This window comes from Podarcis melisellensis, assembly GCF_964234715.1.
Source record: "Podarcis melisellensis genome assembly, chromosome: 10".
Lineage (NCBI taxonomy): Eukaryota > Metazoa > Chordata > Lepidosauria > Squamata > Lacertidae > Podarcis > Podarcis melisellensis.
Genome location: NC_138542.1, coordinates 27,694,439 through 27,706,735, shown reverse-complemented (window position 1 = coordinate 27,706,735; position 12,297 = coordinate 27,694,439). Strand labels below are relative to the sequence as shown.

Below are 12,297 nucleotides of genomic sequence, written 5' to 3'. Positions count from 1 at the left end.
AGGAATGAAAATGCCTTTAACAAAATTAATAGCCTTTTCCTTTTACCTTGGACACCCCAGTGAACCACCTGCACTCCCTGTCTCATTTCCAGTTTTACTTCTTTACTTACAATGTTTTTTTCCAGGCAGGAAATTCCATAATTGAAGTGCATCTATAAAAAGGCTCTGTGTCTGATACTCACCAAACAAGTCTGATGTAAAGGGAGACTAGATAACAGAGCCTGGGAAGACAATCTTATAGGTTAGGGAAGTTCATATGGGCAAAGGTGCCCCTTTGAATAACCTCTAAATTTGGGCAAAGGGGTCCTTTTAAGATTATGATCATTGTGAGCAGAAGCTTATAGATTTGGCTTTTCCTGAGTTGCCATGGTCCAGTAATGCTATAGGATTACAGCTCCCCAGGCACCAGGGGTGGAAGAGAACAGCTGAGAATTGAATCAGCTGAGCTTAAAATATGATTGAATTTCAAAGCTGCCATTTCTAGCTGAAGGCCTTTGCCTTGCAATAAATATATTAAAGACCACCTGCAATTCTGCGCTCCTCCATGTCTTTGCACATCTACACAAGACAGTATGGCAATGGAAGAAAAGGTAACAAAATTTCACCAGACCAACTAGTCCACCGAATGGGATATATTACATGAAAAGAGAACCCAGCTAGATTTCAATAGCCTTAAGATGATGATAAAAAGTAGCCAAGCCTATCTGTTTAATTCTGTAGCATAGCCAATGTCCATAGCCCTCATTGTCAAAGTTGTGACTTCTCTTTCTTTCCTAATAGCTTGATCCTATATAAACACTTCTTTTTCCTGCACAGAGGCAGCCTGTGGAGTTCATGGTTGCTGGAGGTCACCAAGTCATATAGTGAAACAAGATTACTGAGGTAGCTAGGTAATTTTATGAATAGTAATATAGTTATACATGCTGAGGTGAAAGTAATTAAACTGTGTACTTCAGAAATCAAAAACAGAAGTTCTTTAATATAGTTTGCTAAAGACTAAATAAAAGCTTGCAAGATCAAATGTTCTGACCATATCATTATGATCTGAGGCAGATGAAAATGAAGCAGTTGCACAATGACCCACTTCAGACAACCTTTTCTAATTTTCTGAACTATTATTTGGACCACTGAGAACTTACTGTGTGAGAACTTACTTTCCCTGCCTCCTCCTCTGTAAGATTTCTAGCTTCGTTTTCTTGTTGGTTATAACCGTAGTTTCCTGTGATATCAAAATCAGCCCAAACTCTGTAACTAGGATTGCCTCAAAACCATGATTTGCAAAAACAACCCATACATAATTTCAAGTTATGTGTTGGTGGAATCCTCTCAGCTGAGCCACTCAGTGCTACGAAGTTGTGAACCACAACCCAAAAAGAGGTGCTACTTCCATACTGCAAATTGATGCGATATTTGCATACGTTATACAGTTTTAACTATTAATCAAAGCCAGTTTCAAACTTGCATCCTTCAGATCATTCTTTTCATATCTACCAAACAGCCAAGGAGCCTCTGGTACATTTGTCATATAATCCTTGCAGATTGTAGACAATTTGGGCGCACATTTCCAGGTCCATAGTTCACAAAAAGTGGTTGCCGGAGGCTTTATTGGACTTCGATTTTGCCCTGCAGTGTATATCCTAGTACAAACTCTGTACCTTGTGGCAGCACACTGCAGGAAAAGACCAATAGCAGTAGGCAAGCTGTCTTTTAATGAAGTTTGTCTTGTATAACTGATCTTTTCTTTCAAGTACCTCTGATAAGCTTCAGAGGAACTCCAGGGTTCCCTGAAACACAGTTTGAAACCTACCAATCCAAAGCATCAAAAGAGGCTGATGTGATGTATCTCAGGTATCTGAAATTATATTTCTAAAAAGAAAAGGTGTCTAGCTAGCACCTAGGCAGTAACCTGAAGTTCAGATGGGCGTGCAGTCCTAAACTGGTTAGCCTTGCTTAAAGGACTAGCTCCACAAAATTACTGCTTTATTCCCATAAGCTTAGAAAATGAGTGACTATAGTTCACGAGACCCGGGGAAGGTTCCAGAAGAATTAGTGTTAAATTCAGGAGTTCTTGACTTCAATCTCTGTTGTTAAATGGGACAGAAATAAGGAAGTACGGTAGCAATAAGCAGAGTGAGCATAGAACTCTGGACATTTTGATGGACAAGATTCTGAGAAATGTTTGTTGAGCAATTGTTCTGTGATGGTTAGAGGGTCAAATTCGGACCTGAGGAGGCTCAGGTGCAAATCCCAGCTCAGCCACAAAGTTTCTTGAATGATTTTGGGTCTCCCACCTCTTTCTGGGCCTAATCAACCTCACAGGGTTGTTGTGAGAGTAAAATGGGTGACTTGTATTGAAAACTCTTTGAAGAAAAGGCATGGTAAAACTCTTAATAAAAATAAAATAAAATGCTGGTTTAATTCTATGCATCAGTTGCTGTATGAAACTTCAAATTATGTCGATCTTTTCACAAAGGAGCAAAACATTTATTTCTGCCATTTTAGAATTGTATGTGAGAATGGAAGCACAATTATTAAGATTGTGGAGTACTTCTGTTATTTTTATTACATTGATTTGTGGAGACAATGATGGCAAAACTCCCACTGATTTAATGGTTTTGGACTGTGTACTCTGTTTTGAGTGATCATAAGAGAGTTATACCACATTATTGTTATTGTTATTATTATTATTATTATTATACATTGCTTTTCCCCCTGATTGGACTCAAGGCAGCTTACAGATACAAATAAGGACTGCTAAAAACAATTAGGGAAAAAACAACATTTAAAACAATTAAACGTTGATAGAAATAAAACTATATACATACATAAAATTTATTAAAACCATACCAGTAACTAAAATAAAAACAGCACATTGCCATCCCTTTCATAAAAAGCAGTCAGTTCCCAAAAACGTGTTGGGATTCCCACTGTTTCAACACCCAAGCTTTGAAACAAAATATCAATTTTATTTCTTACAAAGCTTTTTGAGTAAATAAGAATGAACCACTCCTACAACTTTCAGCTTCTTAGCATCAGAAATAGAGTCGTTGTTGCTGTTCTAAATAGCATTGTTTCACCTTCTAGAACACGATGAATGTCTCACAAACCAACACAGCTGTGATGAAAATGCACTCTGCTTCAATACCGTGGGAGGACATAACTGTGTTTGCAAGCCAGGTTTTACTGGAAATGGCACTGTATGCAAAGGTAAGGTATCAGAACAAAACCGCAATTGTTTATTGTCTTGCTGGATTTTACCTTTTCACTGATAAATGCTAAAGCTGCCTTTGTACCTGGAAGACGAATAATTCAGGCCCAACGACTTTAAGCAGAACCAATAGAAACCTAGTCAATTCATTTTAGCATGCACTCTACTTATAAATAATATGCTGTTTCACACCAGACAAAGCAGTGATTTCATGTTTACCACCAAATGCAGTGGAGAATTGTGAGCAATTACAACTCCCGGGAATATGCATTGATGCAAAACATTCAGTGATAAATGCACTGCCAGGATGTTGTGTCAATATCTGCTTTGTGTTTCATATAGGTGTTTGTATTTCATATACCATATTTTTCGCTCTATAAGGCGCACCAGACCACAAGATACACCTAGTTTTTGGAGGAGGAAAACGAAAAATATTCTGAATCTCAGAAGCCAGAACAGCAAGAGGGATCGCTGTGCAATGAAAGCAGCAATCCCTCTTGCTGTTCTGGCTTCTGGGATAGCTGTGCAGCCTGCATTCACTCCATAAGACGCACACACATTTCCCCTTACTTTTTAGGAGGGAAAAAGTGAGTCTTATAGAGCAAAAAATACGGTAATCATAGCATTTGTGGAATTGGGAGGGACTGTGAGGATCATCTAGCCCAACCCCTGCGAAGCAGGAATATTTTGCCCGACGTGGGGCTTGAACCCACAACCCTGAGATTAAGAGACTCGTGTTCCACCATCTGAGCTATCTCAGAATGTTGGTGAGGTTGTGATGGACAGGCTCTGGGTCAGCCTCCTGTTCATCCAGCAACCAGTGAGAGCTGGGGAGACTAACAGCCAGTGGGCAGGGAGTTAAAGTTGGAAGCTTACAGTTTCATGGCCAGATAGGGAATTGACTCTCAGTGAGGACTATTTGTTAGGCTAGGTGGGCGTTAGCTGCCATTGTGGGCAGTTGGGGGTTTGGGCTATTTGAGTGGGGTTAGCTACTCAAGGCAACACAGTTGTTGGATGAGTGAGTGTTGCTGGATAGGAACACAGATAGCCATTCTAAATGGGAAAAATCTACCTGAGATTTGGTTTGGGAAAGGGTGTGTATCTTAAACTAGGTTTTATGCATCCTTTGTGAAAAAATAAACCCTCATAGGGTGAAATTAAATAAACCCTTAGTTTTGTTCCAGAAGTCCCTCCTTATACTTTGAACTTCTGCATGGGGAGTGAATAGACATTGATCCATTTTTAAAGAGTTGCAAGGTATTAAACTTATGTACAGTGGTACCTCGGGTTACATACGCTTCAGGTTACAGACTCCGCTAACCCAGAAATATTGCTTCAGGTTAAGAACTTTGCTTCAGGATGAGAACAGAAATTGTGCTCCGGCGGTACGGCAGCAGCAGGAGGCCCCATTAGCTAAAGTGGTCTTCAGGTTAAGATCGGTTTCAGGTTAAGTACGGACCTCCGGAATGAATTAAGTACTTAACCCGAGGTACCACTGTAATCTTAAATGCTATTAGTTATTTCTAGACCCCTCCTATGTGAATAGCAGAAAGAGTTTTATCCATCAGCACACCCACAAAATCAGTTATGTTGCTCAGCCCCTATCTTCAGGTATGGCATCTGTCACAGAGGCAAGCAAACTTGGTTATCGGCTGAGTTTTAGAAACTTCCAAAGTCTGTAATTGAAGGCCTTTGCTTCCTGCCAAGGGAGTGACAGTCGTTAGCTGAATAAGCATTCATGCAACATTTAAAAACACACACCAAACATAGACAGAGCCATTTGTATGGCTCTGGCTCCCTCCCTTCTAGAAGGATGTCAATTTTCTTGAGAAGATCGCAGCAAATGACCCCACCCCCCAATGTTTTTGAGGCTTTAAATGTCAAAACACCATTGAATGAAGGCTGTGCATCCATGGAAAAGGGCCTACCATAGCACTCCTGCAAAGTTCAAAGAAGACCTCAGGCTGATGTAATTAAGCCCATCAGATTTATCACTGGCAATGTGACAAGCATCACATTAGACTTTTTAAGATCATGGATCAAAACATGATGGGCTGGAAGGCTACAGTATCTAATACATGAGCAAGTGAGGCTCAAAATCCTTCTTAATCAGGCACTTAGGAAAGTACTTTTGCCCTTGGACTCAGTACAATTGAAAGCTACCACATTAACTTAAAACATTCACAGTGTGTTAATTTAAGATATTTACAGTGCTTTCATTTTTTGGTATTTGCAGTTCATGTCTACTCTCAGGTAAGTGGGTATAAGATTGTTTCCTTATTATTTTGTTTTTTACAATAGTATTGTGGGATCCTTTCCCACAATACTATTACTAATACTGAGAGCCAGTGTGGTGTAGTGGTTAGGAGCGGTGGACTCGTAATCTGGGGAACCGGGTTCGCGTCTCCGCTCCTCCACATGCAGCTGCTGGGTGACCTTGGGCCAGTCACACTTCTCTGAAGTCTCTCAGCCCCATGCACCTCACAGAGTGTTTGTTGCGGGGGAGGAAAGGAAAGGAGAATGTTAGCCGCTTTGAGACTCCTTTGGGTAGTGATAAAGCAGGATATCAAATCCAAACTCCTCCTCCTCCTCCTTCTCCTCTTCTTCTTCTTTCATTTTTCTTTTTTTATGGTTTCAGCTTTCTGCAAAGACGGTTGTAGAAATGGTGGAGCCTGTATCGCTTCCAATGTCTGTGCCTGTCCTCAAGGATTCACAGGCCCAAGCTGTGAAAGTGGTGAGAAATCCTCTCGTTGACTTGCAGAGTCAGTCTTACATTCTTACATAAAGTCATACCAAAAAAATTACACTTTTTTAACATGTATCTAAAATTAAGTACAGCTGTGGAAGGATAACTGGATCATTTGCTCCGTGTTTCCTTTCAGTAAATTCTTCTGCATCAAATGTAGTCATGGAATATATTTTTTGCATCACTATTTTTGGTACATAGAATTGTTACTGTGTGTATGTGGGCATTATTTTAGTTTTAATTGTAGTTGTTTTCAGTTGTTGCTACAACCTAGAATGGAGTTGCGCAGATCTTGAATTTATGTTTATCTCAGGTTGAAGCAAATAAGCATCTTTCTGCAGCATAGATATATTGAAATATTATCTAAAGCTAGGTAATGACAATATTAGCAATGCAGCGAATCATAAGTACATTATATTGTAGCAGTAAGCCCCGCTGAGTTCATTAGAAATTATTTCTATCTTATGGCTATGATCAAACCAAACTACTTATGTGTGGCTTACAGTGTACTGGGGCAACAAGAGGGAAAGTCTGGGTTTTGAAATTTATGCAAAAAGCTTTCCAATTGTGTAGTTTTTATTTGTATAACCCTGTTTGTCTATGTCCACTTTCACATGCATACTGCACGTTACATAGATTACAGGACTACTACTGATCCATGAGCAGAAAGCTCATATATATATGATTTGCATTCCATTTCTGATTGAAAAATGAAAATAGAAATTTAGCATTTTGGCTAAAATCTGAAAATTGCCTTCCGTTCTGTCAGAACTGCCTCCCATGATCTTACTTTGGTTGCCATTCTAATGCCAAGGAATGTATTCAGATTTCAGTGAAGTCCAATCTTCATTGTGAACTATCTTACCTCATCAGTCATAAGCTAAACAGTATTTGTACAAAACATCTGGAAGGAAGATGCTATAAAGAGATACAGGACAATCAAGCCATAGTTCTATCAAAAAGATTTTCAAACAGCTGTCAGGTCTGTGTGTGATGTTATCAAGCTCTAAACAGCAATGCTCCACCTGAGAAGTGAAAAATAATCCTGTTGTTCTTAGGTAGAAACTGCCATTGTAGTAACAGTTTCATGTAGAAAGAATACACATTTCTCTGCAAATGGATGGGGCTATTTTCAAACATTACTTGAGGGCAAATAATGCATATAGGTTTGTTTTGCTTTGGGTGGTATCCAGTGGTGTCACTCAGCTGATGGTAAGGCTTCTAAGGATCTCAAGGGGGCGTATATGGTTCTCTTCCTTCTTATTTAATCCCCCACAACAACCCTGTGAGGTAGGTATATTGTGAGGCAATGACTAGTCCAAGGTCCAAGGTCCCACGGTGAGCTTCATGACCAATAATACATCATTTCTCTGTTTTATAATTTAATTTGCATACCTGAGGTTTGAAAGATTTAAATTCAGCTCAGGTTAGAGGCTTGCCCAGGTAATTGCTATAGATTAGATCTCTCTAGAGTTACGTGTCACATTCTGTGGAAGCTAAACATTTTGCATGTGTGACTGCTGCTCTTCACTGCAACTTTAAATTAATTTGTTCAGGTGCACTGGCCATGATAATAGAAAGATTTAGATTATGACTGTTCCTAGGGGAGGCTTGCATAAAATCCTTTTAATTCCGGTACTCATGGTTTCTTAGAAAAATAGTTTTACTACTACTCAGAATATAATTTATTGTCAAAGCTGCCACAAAGCTTGTTAAGTGTGCTGATACTGCTAAAGCTGCTGGAGTATTTAGCACTTCAGATATACTGCTGTGTTCAGATAACAGTAGTCACAATGAACCCATACCCACTTGATTTGTAAGATCGCTAACTGGATTTGGTCTGAGCAATTATATAGGACTCCAGGTGACCCTAACCAAATTCTAATCAAGAAAGTTTGTCCACGTTTTTCCTCAACTCTCAGGAGAGAAGTAACGCTTCATTTCCCCTTCTCTGGTTTCTTTTCGTTTCTTCCTTTGCTCATCCCACTGAATGGGTAGCCAGGTAGCAGAAGGACAAGAACTTGCCTCTTCGTGCTTCATCTCTGGCAAGGCAATGAACAGATTCACTCACTGAAAAGGAAGTGAAATCTATGGTTCCCGATAGGTTGCTGATCAGCCCTCAACAAATATGTCGATATATCACCCTTGTACCTGGCACTGCTCAGGAATTCTTGTTGTTGTTGTTTAGTCGTTTAGTCGTGTCCGACTCTTCGTGACCCCATGGACCAGAGCACGCCAGGCACTTCTGTTTTCCACTGCCTCCCGCAATTTGGTCAAACTCATGCTGATAGCTTCGACAACACTATCCAACCATCTTGTCCTCTGTCGTCCCCTTCTCCTTGTGCCCTCCATCTTTCCCAGCATCAGGGTCTTTTCCAGGGAGTCTTCTCTTCTCATGAGGTAGCCAAAGTATTGGAGCCTCAGCTTCATGATCTGTCCTTCCAGTGAGCACTCAGGGCTGATTTCCTTCAGAATGGATAGGTTTGATCTTCTTGCAGTCCATGGGACTCTCAAGAGTCTCCTCCAGCACCATAATTCAAAAGCATCAATTCTTCATCGATCAGCCTTCTTTATGGTCCAGCTCTCATTTCCATACATACTACTGAGAATTCTAAGAAACCCAAAAGTCAGAGCAGTTTTGAAAGGTTCAGCCCACCATCTTGATTCAAAATGGACTCCAATTGTATCCAGTCTTAGACAAAAACCAGCTCTGTGATGTCAGGAACCATTATTTAAAGTTTGGTGATGGCATATTGAGCAAACAACTTTCTGAAGTATACAGTAGATACAATCTAAAGAAAGAGAGAATATAACTCAAGGATCTTTTACATTCTGTGTGCATCCTAGCCCTATTTCCATAAATCAATCTTTTGCCCTCCTTTAATTAGTATTCAGGATGAATGTCTGTTTCTACAGATGTAAAGATAAAATAGGTCACCATTAAAGTTTGTACTTTTCACTAAGTAAGAAGTGTGGCAGGATTTAATAAGTCAGACTGGGGTCAATTTCCCTAGCTCCTTTTATGCCATAAAGAAACGCATTGTGGCTCATTTTTTCCTAGCAACTTAAATGTTATACAAAATAGAATTTTCCTGTCAAGTTAATCATGCAGCTCATAAAGCACTTTGAGGAGTGTGAAAGGAAGAAGAAAATTGCTTAGTCTCTGCTCAGACTAAGATTCTGTTTCTTTTATTTGCTGCTTTTATTTTATATTTTAGTCAAGGGATCCCCTGCACTTCTACAGGAAAGGGGAATAATAATTGTGTATTTTGATAATTGCCTTCGTATCTCCTTGGAAAAATTAAATACTTCTTTTACAACAACAATGTTAACATGTTGCTAAACATGTGTCAACAGAAGTTCACAAATATTGTCTTGGTTTGTTAGCTAGCTATTATTTCTTCGCTCATTTGCGTTAGGGGGTGTAGAAGGCAAGAAACAGCAAGAGTCTCCACTGTTGCTCATTGAAGAGATTACCTTCTCCAAACTCGCCAAAAAGAATCCTACTTACTAGAAAGCCAAGGGGACTGGCCCCGGTGAGCTGGCAGGTTGATTTGTGGGTCTCTGGGTATAGTACCACAAAGGACCAATTTGTGTGACCAAAATGGAAGCTTTGTAGAGCAGCAGCCTCTAAAAAGAAAATGAATGCGTGTTGCAGCTTGGGTTGTCTTCTGACTTGGCCACTGCAACCTTCTCCTCTCTAGCCTTTCATTATTTTTTAATTGCTATTACATCTCCATTCACAACTCTGCTACCCAAAAAGGTTCACCTTCCTTCTTATTACTAAGATGACATTCAGCCCCGTCTTTAATCCCTACACTGGTATCCTCTCTACTCACAGTGTCAGCACAAGCTCTTCATCCTTCAAAGCTTTTCTCCATCATCTTAACTAAACTTCAGTATGTGGAATTGAAATGAACATAGAATAATTCAGTGCATTCTTATGTACATTTACCCACTGGGTTAAATGAGACATATTCCCAAGTAAGCGTACATAGGATTGCACCTGATACTTCAAGGTCCTATATTCCCACCCCTTTGCTGTATTGCCTGCTTATATATGGTTCTTATAACTATATCTGGTTTTACGTTGTGTTTTATTTTGGGTTTTTTCTTATTATTATTTTGGGTTTTTTCTTATTATTATTATACATTTTTTTCTGGACTCCCTTGGGAGGAAGAGCAATTCATAAATGAAATAAATAAATAAATCCATTGTGTTGAATTGCAGATTGCAAGCTCCAAGGGGTGGCAGGAGTCTGCCTTCTTGTTTATGTTTATTTTCCGTAAAGCACCCTGAACACTGATTGTGTGCTGCATAAATAACAAAATAATTTGGGGATTTCCTGAATATTTATCTTGCTTTGGTTTTACTAAGAGATCTTTGAAATGAAAAGGTTTGATTCTGTTCGCTTCAGGATACAATGCTAATGTATGTGGCCAGGAGAGACTGTCATCACTACCTTACCATGTTGAGTCGGTCACCTTTGCTCTGTCAAGACATGTGAGGAGGTGGGTTGGGGACAGGGATAGAGGAAGACCTCCCATTCTCTGTCACAAATGTGTGTGACCCTACACAAGGCTAGGGAGAGAGGGAGAACAGAACTCTATTATTTCTTATGGTAGTCTTTCATTGCAGAGGTGCTATGCTTGGGTGGACTGGATCAAATCCTTAGTTCTTAAATTTATAGTGTGGCATAAATAAAACATGAAAAGGAAGTTTCAGCAATACATTATAAATATAATTTCTTTCCACATATGAAGAGAATAAAGAATGACCTTCATTACTCACTCCAAGCTCTTTCCTTTATGAATTATGGTCCATTATATTATTATAGGAAATAAAGTGAATAATGACAACAGCCAATTCCCCCTCCACCCTTTTATTATCCCTTTCCCTGTGTTCATTTTAGAGGTGGCAACAGTGTTCATATTTAGTACAATATACATATGGTCTACTTTCGGCCCAAGCCTGTATTATCACTAAAACATTGTTTTAAATAGATTCACAAAATGTATGCTTTTCCATGGGCACGTGAATCCAAACTAAAAGAACAATACATTACCCATATAAAAAGAGCAACCTGATACAATTAATCAGCAACAGGTAAATGCTACTGTTATCAGGCTTAAATCCTGGGCCAGAAAAGAGAAGAAAGTTTGTGAATGTGTATTTCTTTGAAGGATTGCAGTTGTTGCAGATCACATGCATAAGGGACAGAAAGTCGTTCCATACACCTGCCTTCCATTGGGCAGATGGGAAGGTGCATTTCATTGGCCTTGCAAGGCTGGTGCCTATACTTCCATGAACTCAAGCACTAGGCATGTGCAACATCATGACAAGGCTGGGAGCTTGGACTACATATATCCAGATTTTACTTTTCATCCTAAGCCATGGTAAGCCATGTGTGACGGGTCCCACCTCTGTATAACTCCATAACGACCAAGGGTTATCTTGAGGTTTTGGAAATGTTAATTTAATATACGTGCAGAAGTTGACAGATGGATAGTTGTTTGAAAAGGATTTAAGTTAAAGGGTAAATAGAATGTAATGACAGCCTTGGCTATGTATACCTGAAGGAGCATCTCCCCCTGCATGGTTTAGCCCAGACACAGAGGTCCAGCTTCCAGGGCCTTTTGGCATTTCCCTCACTGTGAGAAGTGAGATTATAGGGAACCAGGCAGAGAGCCTTCTCAATAGTGGTGCCTGCCCTGTGGAACGCCCTCCCATCAAATGTCAAGGAGCTAAACAACTGTGTGGCTTTTAGAATACATCTGAAGGCAGCCCTGTATAATTACCTTTTTAATGTTTGAAGTCTTACTGTGCTTTTATTTTTGTTGGAAGTTGCCCATAGTAGCTGGGACAATGCAGTCAGATGGGTGGGGTACATCTATCTATCTATCTATCTATCTATCTATCTATCTATCTATCTATCTATCTTGGAGGTAAGCTTCATTTTACTCACTTGGACTCACTCCCTAGCATGTTGCCCCTGGATTGAAGCCTAAGGAACAAAAGGAATGGAAATAATGGAAATAGGAAAGATTCCTGATGACATTCTGTTTACCCTTTCTAAAGTGTGCAGCTGAAAATACTCTTTCTGATACTAGCAGGGAGTTAGATGCATCATCATCATCACCATCAATTTTCTATTTTTCATATATTTCAAAACTATGAAGGTCATAGGAAAACCAGTTTAATTTTAGAGGACGAGTTAAGAGAGAGGCACAGAAAGTAGATGTACCTAAAGATTCTGTCTGAGTCAGTATCTAAATATAGTAATACAGTATTTTCAATTAGCCTGTCTCTTTAATGGGCAGTGACAGAGCCAAAGGCACACAT

At 39.6% G+C, this 12,297-nt stretch overlaps 1 protein-coding gene across 2 annotated transcripts in view; it reads left to right on the top strand.

Moving 5' to 3' along the window:
• Window positions 1-12,297, top strand: part of NELL2 (neural EGFL like 2) — a 106,691-nt gene that overhangs the window by 71,816 nt on the left and 22,578 nt on the right. For both annotated transcript variants that reach the window (XM_081928963.1, XM_081928962.1), the window contains exons 14-15: window positions 3,085-3,207; window positions 5,847-5,942. In XM_081928963.1, the coding sequence (XP_081785089.1) occupies window positions 3,085-3,207; window positions 5,847-5,942 (219 nt within the window). The remainder of the gene's footprint in view (window positions 1-3,084; window positions 3,208-5,846; window positions 5,943-12,297) is intronic.